The 16039-nt window shown below is 37.4% G+C and overlaps 1 protein-coding gene across 2 annotated transcripts in view; it reads right to left on the minus strand.

Annotated features, from left to right (window-relative positions):
• Nucleotides 1-1052: 1052 nt before the first annotated feature.
• The window catches only part of PDZRN4 (PDZ domain containing ring finger 4), a 374557-nt gene continuing 359570 nt past the window's right edge, over nt 1053-16039 (minus strand). Inside the window, exons 8-10 of one of the 2 annotated variants that reach the window (XM_032645762.1) lie at nt 10926-11027; nt 6748-6864; nt 1053-3212 (exon numbers count right to left, since the gene is read on the minus strand). In XM_032645762.1, coding sequence (XP_032501653.1) covers nt 1692-3212; nt 6748-6864; nt 10926-11027 — 1740 coding nt within the window. In that variant the 3' untranslated portion in view covers nt 1053-1691. The remainder of the gene's footprint in view (nt 3213-6747; nt 6865-10925; nt 11028-16039) is intronic. The other variant, XM_032645763.1, reaches the window with a different exon arrangement.

Genomic DNA, 16039 nt, shown 5'->3' on the forward strand with positions numbered 1-16039 from the left:
TTTTTAAACAGGAAAGTAGCTTCAAAAATGTTTGGATGCTGTGTCTCCATTATGTTAAAACAATCTCTTGCATTGAATGAAAATTTGATCAAGCTCATGCATGCATTGATCTGGCCTTTCACTCTGGAGGCATTATGATTGATATATAATATAGTTGATGTTTATATGATAAAAAGCCAGATTAAAAAACCTATCTGACAATTTAACAAGCTCACTTTTTAATAAGGTGTTTATAGTTGACTATGCTGAAAATGATTCAAAAGATAGTTTATAAAAATTTATTTCCAAAGGATGAAGTAAATAAATGCACATAGAGCTGTGGACTGAACTGTGTCACCAACAAATTCATATGATGAAGCTCTAACCCCTAATGTGATGGTAGTTGGAAATGGGGCCTCTGGGTGGTAATCAGGTTTAGATGAGGTCATGAGAGTGAGGCCTTCATGATGGGATTAGTGTCTTAAAAGAAGTGACACCAGAGAACTTTTTTCTCTTTTTCTCTGTACCATGTGAGGACACAGCAAGGAGGCCATGAGCAAAACAGGAACAGAGCCCTCATCAGGGAGCTGAATTGGTTGGTGCCTTGAGTTTGGACTTCCAGACTTGAGAGCTATAAGAAATTCCTATTGTTTAAGCCACACAGTCTATGGTATGTTGTTATGGTAATTTGAGCCGACTTATACAGTGTCCTTACAAAAAATCTAAGATATTTTACTGATCTTCTCTGTCTATGTCATCCCCTAAATTGTTCTTGGCTTTTCCTTACGTGGGTGGCAGTCACGGATAGCATGAACTCATGTTTATTGAATGCTTAGTCAGCATCTGTTAGATGCTCTACACACATTATCTAACTTACTCCTGGTAAGAATATAGGACACAATTATCTGTGGGAAGTATTTCAGGACAATTTCTTGAAAAAAAAAAAGGATAGAAAATGTATGCATTTTATAATCCACAATTAGGAGTCTTCTAAATAGTATATATATATAATTAATTTATATCTGGTAACCACAGTGAACAATGGAAATAAAACACTCCTTGATAGCTTTTCTCAGGGATAATCAATAATTTATTTCGCTTTTATTGTCACAATTACCACAACTATCTAGCTACATGACCAATGTCACTACATACCACAGAAAGATTGTCCACCTACACTTTACTGAGACAAAGACAACGGCCATTTATGTGTTAAATGTACAACGGCATGTTAAAAAGAGGTGGCTTTTATGTATAAGACAAGATGTGGCACATGATTTATCAACAGGTTTGATTTCATATGTATTATGCCAAGAAGCAAGCAGAGAAATGTTTTGACACTGAGTTGTTATTAAAGTAGAAAATAAGTAAACTAGAGAAATAAATCCAGATCTACAATAGATACATTAAAATAGGAAATTAATTAGCTCCTCAGTATTTTTGTTCATTTTTTTTGTTTTCTTTCCTTTTGTTTGTTTTTATATATAAATGAGTAATACGAATATATCACAAGTTAAAGAAAAATCTCAGCCAAAAAGAAGGTACCAGTATATGAAAAACAAATGAAAAATTAGCAGGTATTTTTGCTTACAAAAAATTTAAACTATAAAGAGTCACAAAATATATATAAAAACGCCACATTGAACGAGGCAAGCATCCTCTACCCAAACTGGTAGCACCCTCTGAAAGTCAGCTGCCTTCCATCCATTCGGTCATACCGCGGTGACTGACAGAAAGGCATTAGGAACTTGTGTGCCATCAGGGGACTTGGCCCCATGGGTCATCAGTTCTTGGATTGTCATCCAGTTGTCCAAAATTTTCTTGTTTCTCTTCTTCATCATCTTTTTGTGACTCAGTTCAATGATGTTGACCTCCTTCTTGCTCTCGCTGCCGCTCTGGGGACTCTCCTTGAGACACTCCAACCGGCTCCGCATCATGAACTCTCGGCGGCGCCGCTGCTCTTTGGCCCGCACCAGGTGTTGCTTCCTCTCCTCTTTGCTCCAGTAGCGCCCCATTTTCATCTCACTCATGGTGTCATCGTCCGTCGTCATGCCACTCCGCTCCTCCTTGATCTTTAAGGCACGCTCCTTCAGAATGCGGTCCCTCACGGGTCTCTTGGTGATGTACCGTGTCCCGTCACTCCTGATTTTCACCTTCCATTCCATCTTGGGTTCCGAGCACTTCTGAGACTCCTTGCACACGCTCACCAAGCTGAGCTGGCTCTGAGCGTACTCGACTGCAGACTTCTGTTGAATTAACTGCATGTAACTTTGATAATGCCGGGCATGTGCTGGGATGTTTGCATATCTATAGGAGGAGCTGTGGTAAGGAGAGAGGTAAGGGATGTGTTCACCACTGGTCTTCTCTGGATCAGAAAGCTTGCTGCTTTCTGAAGTCTTCTCTTTGCCTTCAATGCCACAACCTTGTTCAGTGGTTTTGGCTTTGGTTGACTCTTTACTACTCTGTCCAGAAGAGGACTGATTGGCTGCCATTGTGCTTCTCAGGTTTTTCTTATTGGTGAGGTTGATCACTCTTGGGAGGGAACTGTCAGGGGAACGGTCCACAGTGAGTGGAGTGCTTCTGCAGCTTTCAGCTGTGTTGTAAGCACTAGAACTCTCTTTATCTGACTTTTCTGGGTGTTCAAGGATGTCATCTAGTTTTCCCCTCTGCGTATCTATGCTGGTGTTATAATTTCGGAATCCTCCCTCATGTAGTGCCCAGATGTCTCCATACTGGTCTGTCACTTTCCGGATCCTGTGAGCCTGCATGATATTTTGGCACTCAAGTTCAATGTTTCTTAGTTCTTCATTAAGCAACTGTAGTTCGTGCTCCACTCCCTCTCGTCCCCCTTGATTGCATTCTATTGTGCTGCTTGAGTAATACAGGTCATACTCTCCATGCTTCTGAATCTTGCATTTGAGCTCCAAGAGCTGCCGAAACTTTTCGCACTCCTCATCTTGGTTGCCAGTACAGTCTGAGTCAATGTATTCACCAGACACGAAGCTCTCATTACACTGAAGTTCAGTGCTTCCCAGAGTGTCTTGGCTCTGCCCCAGCTCTCTCTTGCTCTTCAAAGATGTGCCATTGGGATCCTCGGCTGCATTCTCCTGCTCTGAGCTCTCGTCGTTCCGCAAGCTTTCATCTGTGCGCCCCACTCCACTGTCCTTCTCATGGTTGTTGGATGAGGATGTTGCCGTGTCTGTTGTGCCTTCTTCTTCTTCTTGTTTTTTTGGCTAAGAAAATAAAGTTGAGAGAAGAAAGAAAGCTAATTATTTTGAAAAACACCAAGTGTTGGAAAACTTGCTTGAAAAAACAGTGCTTCTTGGCAAAAGTGCAGTTCCTAGAAAGCTGCCCTCATTTTAGTCCATAACAATTTTAGAAATAAAGGCAATTAGCTCGTGGCAGCTTTTTATGCTTGAATATAAAGAAAACAAAAGCTGCTTGAATATGGCTATGCTACTCACTTGAGGATAAATAAAACAGGACACATTTAAATAAGTGATTCTTGTCTTAAGGTTTTCTCTTAGTTGGGAAACTGGAGGGAAGGTGTGTAAATGAGGTGACTATGAGTTTCTGTGGTGAGTAAACGGATGAGTAAGACAGAGTGCTGAAATAGTCTTTAGAAATAGGAAGGCCTAGAGTTCAGAAGCCACAACACCTTGTTACTATTTTCTTTTTTCTGAACTTTTCTCAAGTTCAGAGGAGACTTCTTTGGATCTAGTAATACACTGATAATGATAAGCCAAACATCACAAAATTTCAGGAATAGGTTCGTTACTGGAGCCCAGGACCTTCCATCTACAGATGAGGAAACTTAATCCCAGATGGATGTAGCTTCTTAGGCTAGAGGTCTAGGGGGCCAATGCCATCCCCCAGGGCCAGTATTTCTTACATGTCCAAGATGCTGTATTCTTGCATACATGTACTTTGACCTCAGTGCATCTCCAAATCACATTGCTCAAAAGCAACAGCAATATCTTTGGACTCACTTGGGTTACTTTAAAAGATTTTTCTTCTCTTAACCAGTAATTTCCTTCAGAGGTGAGTTTTATTCTACTGCGAGTAAAATGACGGTTCCCCTGAAAATCTGAGCAGCACTGATTGCCAGACATGGGCATAATGTCAAAAAACATATTTTGAGATAGGTATGTAAATATATGTGAACTTCACTCCCTGGTAATTTTTGGCTTTTCATGCAGAACAATTAACTGTCACTGCCCTAGGGAAGTGCACATCTAATTGTTTCTCTGTGAATACGGTAAAGTTACTCTTTCTTCCACCACTTCTCTTATAAAAGTCTACATGGCAGTTTCTAGATTGTATTCTCCTTATGTCTAAGTTTGCTCACGATTTTATACATATATATATGTTTTTTTCCTTTAGCAGGAAATTATATAATTAAATATAATCAAGCTTGTTAGTGTCAAAGAAGGACAGAATGGGTGATAAAAGGTAAAACAGGTCTTGAAGGTTAAGATAATTGTTTTCTTCCACCTAAGTAATGGCAGAACAAAGTGTAATGAACGGGAGGGAGAACATGATCACGTATCAGGTTATTCTAGGATTCTCCATCTTTCCCTAAAATATTTTTCCTCATTTCTTAAGAACATACTGAGATTGATTTAAAATGTCTTATTGATAAAAAATAATATTATACCTAAGTAACTGTAACTAACAATGGAAAGCTTGATACATCCTTATGTCCCTTGCTATAAGGTGACAACAGCATCAAATGTGGTGACATCTGCACACTGTGCCATAAAACTCCCAGATTATATTAATTATTGATATTGGACATTTGAGTTTATATACCATATAACTTACATTTATATTTTTTCTCCTATCTAATGGTAAGCTGAAAAAATACAGAAAGGCAGTATTTTTTCTTATTTTTCATGCAATAAATGATACAGACAAATTAATTAGCAAAATGTGTGTTAACAACAGTTACAGGACCAAGGACAGCATGTGAAGTAAACCTTCAGATGGATATGTATTTTAGTTTTTAAATATGGATATGCAATTTTTAATTGAATTGCCCTTTCGTCACTGGTTTATGAACACATGTGAAAACAGTTTTCTATTCTCAAACCTAGAATTCCTGGTTTCTGATATCATGCTACTCTATAATTTATCATTTCCCTATGGAATTATTATAGTGACAGGCAATGTTTCTACTAAGGCACTTCTAATGTAGTATTATTGTTTATAAGGGCAAAGGACTTTGAAAGGTTTCTGTACTTCTCATCATTTTTCAGTCTCATGGTGAAGAGAAATTTCTACACAATGAAAATCTCACCTCAGGGACATCTTCTGTTACCTCAAAAGACCTAGCATTTGTATTACATCTGATGAGTAGGCAGCATCTGACACCATATCACTTCACCTGGACAGGATTTCTCCCTTCTTTCTTTATTCGAACATCCTCCTGTCAATTTTGTATCAGGTCACATTTTTTATCTAAGAGAGAAAAAGCCTGGAGCAAGGACTTTCTTGCTTGTAACCAGCAGCTGCCACCAAAAAATATCTTTATTTGTGGCCAGTGTTGAAGTCATACATTAAAATTTCAACCTGTCCTCTTTATATTGAAAAGCAATTGCTACAGTAGCAGCATTGCTTTTGAGCATGAACTCTTGTTTGTGAAGTGGCCACTGAGTATCCATGTTGAGCACAGAGTGTAGCACACATGGCTCTGTCAACTGTAGTTTGCAACCTAATAATTTATTAGCATATACACATGAGTACGCATGCACAGACACACACACACACCTCTGTTATGGGATGCCAGCACGTCAGTGCATCTCATCATTCAGTTTGGCAAAGTGATAGGATGTTTGTGTTTTATATTCCTAAGCCTAACAGCCAGGATTTTTTTTTAAATTACCTTTTAGGGTGAGTTAAGGATTAATGTTGAGAATAGGATGATAATTAAACAAGCAGATGGACAGCGGAAGTGTTAATAAAATTACATTAGGCAAATGAATGACATGAATCTGACATAAAAAATCTAGGCTATATCGATCTTGATTTTATCTAGTAGAAAAACAACAAAAATGAAAAGAATACTAAGACTCGGTTTGCCACAAACCACACTGTGATCTTTCACTAGTTATGAATTACTTAAAGGCAGGAACTTTGCTCATTTTCTTTGTATTCTCAGGATGAAACATGGTACTTGAAACATATTAGGGGCTGAGAATTTTTTGTTGAATGAATATATGACCTTAAGACAAAATGATGTCAATAATCTCAAGTTGAACTACTCTTAATTCAGGAGTATAAAGGTGTAATCACGATACCAAATACCCAAGTAAGGTTGATGGCTTACATCATGTCATCATCTTCCTAAAGTTGCCTAAATATTCAAATACATACATTAATATTTTAAAATACGAAATTACTTTTTTTGGGGGGGAGGGGTTACATCATGAGATATAGTTGATCTCTAGCTGGTATATTGAGAAGCAACATGCATTTTTTACTATTAAATTTCCGAATTAGGTTGAACAGTGCCTGGGTCAGCATTTGAATACTACTGTACTCTCCACAATGGCCCCTAAGCTTCCCAAAGTAGAAGTATTCTTAATAGAAAAAAATTGTATTTATTCCCTCTGCTTCATTTGAGATGATCATTTGCTTTCAAAAATTACCATCACAGAGATGTTTGGTCAAACTGTTTGATTTTTGTTTTTTTATTCCATTTATGGTTACACATTTAAAAAAGAACTAGCATCATTTCAAATGCTGGAGTTCAGATCGTGGCCCTACCTGCTCCACCTGACTGGCAGTGCGCTGCATTGCTTCATTATGCTGTTCCTCCAACATCGACGAGTTTAACTCCTCTAAATATTCATTCCTTTCATCTTCTAGCCAGCCTTCCTCCAGCTGCAAAAGAATACATTAGTACATTACATTCAGTTAATGAGAACTCAAGCTAAAATAGGGTAAACTTAAATAGTGACGCCTGACCAGTTCCTTTTATCATAATGATTCTCTTCAAAATACCAGCCTCCTATAGTTCACCTCTCAGAAGGAAGAAAAGGTGATTAAAAAAAAAATTGGACTCATGCCTTTTATCCTTCCCTGAAACAGAGCTACAGATTTTCTCTCATAACTGAGTAGACCTCAGCATAGAACATCACCGTCTTTCAAAGTGTATGAAAAGCATACTGCATAATCCACAGCTGTCATGCTCATTACCCCCAACAGTCCCCGTGTTAAAGAACAGCAATGGTCCTAATAGGGCTATGAGACAATCGGGCCTTTTTCCTTAACAAAAACCCCCAAAGCAACTCCACACAAAGCACCCCCCATCAACACACACACACACACACACACACACACACACACACACTGATGCTACCCTCATTTTGCTTTTTTATTTTTAGATGGCTGACTTTCAAGTTAACAAGTTGGCTGCTTGCCACAAATATGGACAACATTTATTTCATCTGAAAAAAAAAAAGGAAAATTCTAAGTTACTCTCAATAAAGAGTGATGCTGTGCCATGACTACTGTGATTCATTTCTCAGACCCAATTCCAAGGAAAAAGACCTTAAATGTGCACGTAAGGGTGAGGGAGCCGTGTGAAGTGTGCAGGGTTTTCTTTGTGGGTGCTGAAGGTAGGTATTCTTGTGGCAGTCTTACACAAACTAAACCAAACAAATCCTTTTGGCTTCTCAATACAAAAGGAAGTGGAAAACTGGTGGTTACCTTGCTAATATGATAAGTGTTGACAGTCAATTCAGATAATTTGCCTCAAAGTGGGTTTTTGGAGCTGGATTACATAAATTAACTGTCTATGCTGATTGAATTAACTGAATTATTGTCAAAGCTCCCCTTTACTCAGTGTTACAAAGAAACAGCAGCTTTCTAGTGAGTCAAAATTGACAACAGTGGGAGATGTTTTCACCACCGGACAAATGGGTAAGTACCAAACAAACAAACACAAAAAATAAGCTTGTCTTTAAGAGAACTGAACTTCTAAAACTTAAAAACAAACGAACCTGAGAAGACATTAAATTGCACCAGAAGAGGCATTAGTGTATATGTATCACATTCATTAAATGAAGGCAATCATAGGTTTCTTTTTATTTACTAAAGGCTACCTAGACCTTAAATTATTTCGAACTTGACTGGGCCAAAAGCATCAATGCGTTTATGCATCCTCATTTATCTCACTGTGGCCTGAATAACTTGACCAAGTTCCACTCTGGTGACTTTGATATACAGATGAGCTATGAAGATTAAGCTGACTAAAAATTTAAATTCAGTCCAATGCATAATTGTCCAAGTTTTACATTTTTTAATCCCTTTTAAGTTTCATGAAGCTGCAAATGCCAGGCTCCAAAAGAAATTACTTAAAGCTAGAAATGTTTATTTTTTATAAGCACAGCGAGGACTTTTTCTTTAATCAGGTCAAAACAAAATATCTGCCAACACTGATACAGTGAATGATGGAACAGAGTCTTTTGAAATTGAAATGAAGGGATGGGGAAGACAAAGAGAACACATGCTGGAAATTAATGCTTTCCTATAACTCTTTTCTTATTAACTAACCCCACAGATCCCTGAGTTGCCATGTGTAGTTAGTGTATGTCTACTTTGATTAAGACTTCCCTCTAGGCTGGAGGAATACACAGCACACTAAGTCAGGAGAGATTCTTCTGGCTCACCTCCCTTCCCTGTAGCATTTCCCTTCCCCCTACACACACATTCATGGCAGTCTGAGTTCAGTGCTGTGGCAGAGACAGACTTTTCCCTTGAGCTGAGCCATGGGAAAGGGGGGACTGTCATAATTATACAGGGGGATCTGTCTGCACAGTAGAGGCTCACACGTGGCATTTCCAAGAAAGAAACAACCTGCACTTCTCTCAAAAGTTCTCTACAGTTCTTACAAGAGTCCTCTCTGCCCCAATGTCCCAAGGGGAATAGGACAGAATAGCAATATCTTTAATGGTCTGAGGAAGAAAATGGGCAGAAAATGAAAGTAAGTTGACAGGGAATGAAAGAAATGAGTTATTTAAAAATATTGCACGGTTGCACAATACTGCCCCCAGCAACTCTGATCATTTCCCAGAATGTAGAGAGAATTTGAAACATTAAAAAGAAAAAAAAAAAAAAAGACTAGAAAAAGCACACTAAAACTTCTATACTCTCCCTAAATAAAATACACATGCAAAAAATGCAATAATGAGATATACTGAAACTGATGGGAAAATATGGTGATATAAATACAAGTTTTGTGTTGTTTTTGCCACCTTATAGCATGTATTGCTTAAATTACATTTTTAAATTATGATATTAAAATGCATTTTCTTTCCTTATTTTTCTAGAAATCTGATTTTCTAAAGACAATTAGCTGCCTTCCAGTGTCATGACAGCTTCTTTAGGATCAAGGGGCTAGGGCAGATCTTGATTTTGAAGAGATAGGATGATATGCTACAGAGTCAGACAACCATCTTTTATCAACTGTGGAAAGAAAGTCTTGTTTGAAAATTCATCCTCCAACATTGACTCTTGGGTCAGGAGTGTTAACCAGATATTCAAAAACGCCAGTGGTTCTACCAAGCACATGTACGCCATTAAAGATTAACAGGATCTGGTTTTATGTTATTAATTTCTATTTTTTCCACAGTATGTTATAGTTATTATGTGGCATAATAAAGAAAATGCTTTAATTATAAATAAATGAGGTTCTCTAGCAGTAACATGGGAAGGGCAGGGAAACCACATTATAAAGTTGAAATATCTTTTCTACAACAAGGATGACTATTGAGTACTCGTCAATTTACCATTAATTTCACTAATATGTATTTAGCCCCTTTATTCTGTTATTTTTCAAGAAAATGGGATCATTGAGATTAACCAGTTTGCAAAATTTCCAGGTAATTAGTGCAATTTCATATGTATTTTAATAATTCACTCCCACATAGACAGCACAGCCAGTTGTGGGGTTTCCTTTCCCACTCCTAGGACCTCAGGTGTGTAACTTTAGTCTGCCCTAGGCTATAGCAGGCTTTATGGGAACCATTCAGAATGGTCAAGGGCATAATGGAAATATATGTGGAAAGGGTGATCTTTTAAAACCACTATATTCAAGACAGGATTCGGTCTGACACTGAAATACACTTACTCAATGTAATTTATAGATAGTATGTAGTTATTGAGTCTGAAATATATCAGATCAATAACCTGAAAGACAAATGGTGATATAACCAACTTCACTCACTGAAGTTGGTTATCCAGCACTGACAGATGGATAGAATGGTGACAATGTAATGTCCTTTCTGCATTGTGGTGGGGGATAAAAAGGATATAAAAAGAAGTACCAATAGTACTTTTCTTCCACCATTAACTCTCCTTTACTTTCATGACATCTCCCTCTGTAAAGATATAAAAAAATTCTTTAAAAGCTATCAGTTTGTTTTTGTCACACTAAAGTTGGAAAAAATTCATTTACTATACATGGAACTACACTGTACTACTTAAGGTATTTTATTGGAAAAAGTTACTCTAAAAAGATTTAAGTTGATAGCTAGATATGCTAATGTTTCTCTCATTAGAGATTCTTTCAAGATACCTTAATATGCCAATTAAGTATTTTTAGATGAAAAACTAAAGCAAGGATCCACACAGAATTAAATATCACATAAAGTCAATCATTTTTCATTTATGAATTAATTTAAATAACTGGCAAGTGGAAGGAGAGAGTAATGATTCAATTTTGTTTTCAAAAAAATAAGATGTTTAGCTGCCTTTCTGTGAAGCCATATTAAGGAGTCTTTACTTATAATTGTTTTGATAAGGTTGGCCAGTTGGGAAAGATGACTCAATTATATTTTGTATGCCTGGTTTTACAAACATCCGTGACACTGATCTGTTATAGAATAGCAGACAATGAACCTAAAGTGCAGTCTCAAGACTTTTGCTCTCTCTGTTCTGACCTGACTCTCCGGCCTTGCGACCAGCAGCACGATTCTCCGGCACTCATCACTAGATAGCAGGGCCACCGCCGCCTCTCGATCCTGGGCGTCTTCCCCATTTATCTAGAAAACAGATGAAAGTGGCACATTAGTTTCCATTTCCACAATGCTGCACACAATAAATGGCAAATATCAGCTCATTTATGGTAAATGTATGGACAATGAAGCTCACACAATGGGCTCGTCTTCAGCCCCTCAGTGGTAAGTGCCTTCACTCAATTACGTGCTTACTGTAAGAGCCGTATCGATCCCTGAAGGATGGCGGACATCAGAGGAAGCAGTTATGTTCATAAATGTCCAACCTGCGCCCTGGCAACATACATCTAGCAACACAATTAACCAGCCCCTGACAGGTGACGTTCATCTTTCTCCGCTCAGAGTAATGGAAGTGTCACTCTGAGATAATGGTGCTGGGGGAAGTAGGACCAGCAATACCACAACTGAAATCCGTCATCCTGCACGCTTGCTGTGAGCCAATTAGCGAGCTGCCGCGTTATCTCTCACCGGGCGATGCTCCCGGGCTGCTGTTGCTTGCATTTTCATTTAATCATTTCGTATTTGCGTGTGGGTCTGACTCAGTTGCCCCAAATCACTCTTGGGATATCTTTCAGTGCTTAACTAATCAAATGAAGAACCAGTATCACTGTCATCTACTCCAGCTCCTTTCTCGGATCTATCCGCTTCCCTAAAACAACAAAACTAATGAAATATCCTAAGGCTCATCTCTTAAGTATACTTAAATAAAATTTTTAAAAATTAACATAAAATAAGAAAAAAAATTTTAAATAAGAATGCTTACTGAAAGAAGCCAAGCTTGAGTAAACTTTCGATTAAAACAAAAGATTCTAGCGGTGTTTGAAATGTACCTTTTTCTTTTTTCTAAGTTCTACAGGGCAAATAAGGTTCCTAAAGTTTGTATTTTAAACTACATTTGATGTTCAAATGTATTTAGCTCTTACTGATACACTTTTTTCTTTGGATATTTTAAATTTCTTTTATTTTATTGATTGCTCAATTCCATAGAGATGAGATTTTTGATCCATAACACATAATCAAAAATGTGGGAAGAAATTTCAATTGAAGAGGTCAAGTAATTCTATCTAAAATAAGTATTTATTTCAGAAAGTGTGGCTGCATTGACCATTTTTTTTCAATAATTAATTTAACATCTTTCACTGAGAATTTCTGCTTAAAAGCATGAAGTAGACTCCTGACATTTTCTCCTTGTGGGTCTCTGGGATTCTGGCTGATTCATGAAGACAGACCTAATTATCTGAAGACAAGCTCAGGAATCTCAACTGTGGACCACAATAAATGATTATTATTCCTAGACTCATATTTAGCACAAAGAAAGCAGACAGTGATAGTCAAAGGGGGGGGGGGAATCATACAACTTCATGCTGTATTTTCTTACTGTGATCAAATGAATAGCTCCTTAGTTTTTCACTTGTATGTGTGGACAGGAAATTCAGCTTTTATAAAGTACATTCCCCACCCCCCTTTTTTTTTGGCAATTCTCAAATAAAATTCACCAAATTAGAAAATGAAAACTTTGATTCCAAACTGGGGACTAATGACCAAGAAGGATGTGTTGTGGGTTTTTTTTTTTTTTGGTAAATATGTATCTGAAAATTTTGTACTGAGTCCAAGCCCTTTTTTTCTTCAAATAAACATAAATTGGCAGTGACGGATTCCACTACACCTCCCCCACCTCAATTTCGTGTAGTTTAAAAATAATGATTTCTTTCAGTTTTGAGGGCTTTTATCCATTTCATAGTAATTCTTAGTAGTATATCTGTGATGCATCTATTTGTCTATCAATTATGGACCTAATCATTCATCTTCCCTCCATTGTAGGCATTGATCGTAAGGAGACTGAGTTGGATGATCTCACACAACTTAACCTTTTCTGTTTGAAATACAATTCTCACTACTACTTTTTCACTTGAGTATATGCATACTTCCAAATTCTTCATCTAAACTTTACTTACCATTAGTCTAAACACTCTTCAGTCATGTTAATGTTATTGTTCATTTCCTCTATTAAAATGCAGATTATAGTTCCTTTCTCGGAGGACTGTTATAGGATTAAAAGAGTTAATATATGTGAACAGTTTAAATAAGTGCCTGTTATACAGAAAGTGCTCAAGCTGGCACATATTACTGTTAATGCTATTGTTGTTATTATTATTACTATGATTATTTATATTTTAATCCCTCAGAAAGACTCTTTTCTTCTAAACAAAACACATATATTAAAATTCATGTGGGTAGTGGTGGTGGTGGGATGAATTGGGAGATTGGGATTGACATATGGACACTAATATGTATAAAATGGATAACTAATAAGAACCTGCTATATAAAAAATAAAATAAAATAAAATTCAAAAAAAATAGAATAAAATTCATGCATAACATTGAAATCCATAGCAGGAAACATGGTTCTAGTTTAAAAGATATCTATCTCATATATATTTTTAATTTTTAGAGGGCCATCAAGAAACAATATGGCTGCATTTGATTTCCTTTAGAGTTGGTGTTCTTCTCTCTCCTCTGTGAACTCATACTGACAAAAGCCATGGTCTTCAGTCCTGGCATTATGTTCTTATTTTGGGAGGACAGATCATACATTGTAGAAACAGTTTTACACCCAGAATCATATGTGGAATGAAAGAAATCTGTCACAGAAAACTGGCATTAAAATGTAATCTTTGTTTATTTTTCAAAATAAAGGCCACCTTAGCCACTTGGTTGGTAGATCCCGTTGTACTCGGGACATTAGCTTGATACCCAGATTGATACTGAGGCAAAAAATGCAGCCATAGGTTTCATCAAAGATGCCTTTCAAGGAATGACAAGACTTGAGGAATGGAATCAGAGAGACCTTTCCACCTTCATTTGCTCTTGTTGCTGAATGATGGCTCATAGCTACAGGATTGCTTGTGGGAAAAGCAGCTTGCTGAGCCTGGAAACATCATGCAGACAGAAAGGTGAAGGACCCAGAAACAAGGGGAGAGCATAGATGAGAACTGGAGTCAGCACAATTTAATGGAAGACTTCCATTTCAAGAAAAGAGAGGGAAAGAGAGCAAGGAGGAACGCAATATTTAACCTTTGTTATCAATGAGGAAAAACTGCTAGATAATATATCTGTCTCATTTTCTGTGCATGGTATATGCAAATATTAGTTTCAAAATGGATATTATCTTGGCTTAGGAGAGATTTGTGACAATTACAAAGAGAAATCAGCCAAAATTCCACTTTAGGCCTAATCTCCTGTAGGGGCATATGAGTGTGAGTGTGTGTGTGTGTGTGTGTGTGTGTGTAAAACCCTAAAAGTCTAGAAATATATTTATATAGCCTTTTTTGCTTGAATATGCCAATTTTTAGGTTTCCTGTATCAGTGTACCATAGGCAGGTAGGCAACTACACTTCTTGGCATTCAACCACCTATAGAATTTCTTATTTGAAAACCCAGGAATCTTAGGCAAGAGAAAAAAAATTTATTTCAAATGTGCTTATATTTTAGTGTGGAGAGAAAGAAGGTGAGTGAAGAATAGAAATACAGAGGTGAAAAGAACAAGAAATAAGGGGAAATAAGGGGAAAACAGTTATCCAAAGGGAAGAAAGTAAGAGTAGGAAGAAACGGTAAGGACCAGTTTAAGGCAGAGAAAGAAAGAGAGCTGATTAGAAGTCTTATTGTTCCACTGTTGGAGCTTTTGCAGGGTTTTGTCAGGAATAATCCTTGGAAACATGACTGACTTTTCTGGCCAACATGAGATTAGATTGCTTACATGGAATAGTATATGCCAAAGAGAACGTGAGACTAGAGCACTCTTTACTTTAGACGGCTGATCATGTATGTCTTTAATTTTTCTCCTGACTCAGCATGGCAATTTTGTAAAAGAACTTCCCCATATTAATTCCTGGGAACACACCTGATACCAGCAGTTTGTGGCAAAAGCACAGCAAATAGAACTGTCAAGCACTTGCAGAGAAAAAACACATGAGAGTTAGAATGTGTTCTCACGAAGGTGGGTCATGGTTTCTCTTCTGCATGACCCCTACCTTCTAACAATATCGTGTGATTACCTGTGTGTGTGGTGCCATTAGGTGAGGTTCTCTGACAGGACCGTGGAGCACCACAGTTAGAAAATTTTAGCTACACAATGAGGGCAGGACCATAGAAATACTCTACGTAGGTCATTGTGAACAGGAAATTAAAATCACAATTGCTCTAATGAGATTCATTTAAATCAAAGCCAGCCAGGAAACTTAAAGGATGAGAAGAAATCCTCTCTTTCTCCCACTCTCATCTCCCTGGGAAAGGAGTCATTAATTGTTCATTACAGGGTATCCCATAATCTCCTTACCAGCCACACGTGAGCTATTTGTCTATCGGTACAATTTTGTCACAGTTTTCTTTTTTATAATTTTACTATCACCCTCAAGATTCTTTGTTTCCTGTGTGTGCAGATAGAATTGAATTCTAGGCTTTTTAATGTGACAGGTATTTATTCATTAGATGTGACATATTTGTCACTAAACATAAACTAATCAGGCAAACCACAGCACTTTATCAATCCTGCTGTTGTTTTTTCAGTGAATCAAGTCCATTAAGGAATGCCTTATTATCCAGAAAATATCTTATCTGAAAACTTTACCTGCCCATGATAGAGCCAAGAATAAGGAAGTGTCAAAATACATAGTATGAATCTGTGGAAACACATGTACTTTATTTCTATCAAACTCTACCCACAGAACTAATAGACACCATTTTACTAACTGTATTTGTGTATCTAGCCTATGGGAGGTGGTGACCTGGAAACTAGGAAGGGAGCCAGTGAGTGCACAGTAGTGGGTATGGGGCGTGGTGAGTAGATGGTGAGAGGAAGAAGTGACAGCTGGAAACAGCAAGGGGAAAATGACAAAACATAGACCCAATGCATCAGAAAAAGTAGCCAGCTAGGATCATTTAATATCAGGGCACACAATCTTATCTTTCAGCCATTGAGCATTTTGCTCTCTTATATATAGCATTGCATGATGATTGCTGGGTGTGACGTGACCCTCAGC

The sequence above is a fragment of the Phocoena sinus genome, chromosome 10 (assembly GCF_008692025.1).
Source record: "Phocoena sinus isolate mPhoSin1 chromosome 10, mPhoSin1.pri, whole genome shotgun sequence".
NCBI lineage: Eukaryota > Metazoa > Chordata > Mammalia > Artiodactyla > Phocoenidae > Phocoena > Phocoena sinus.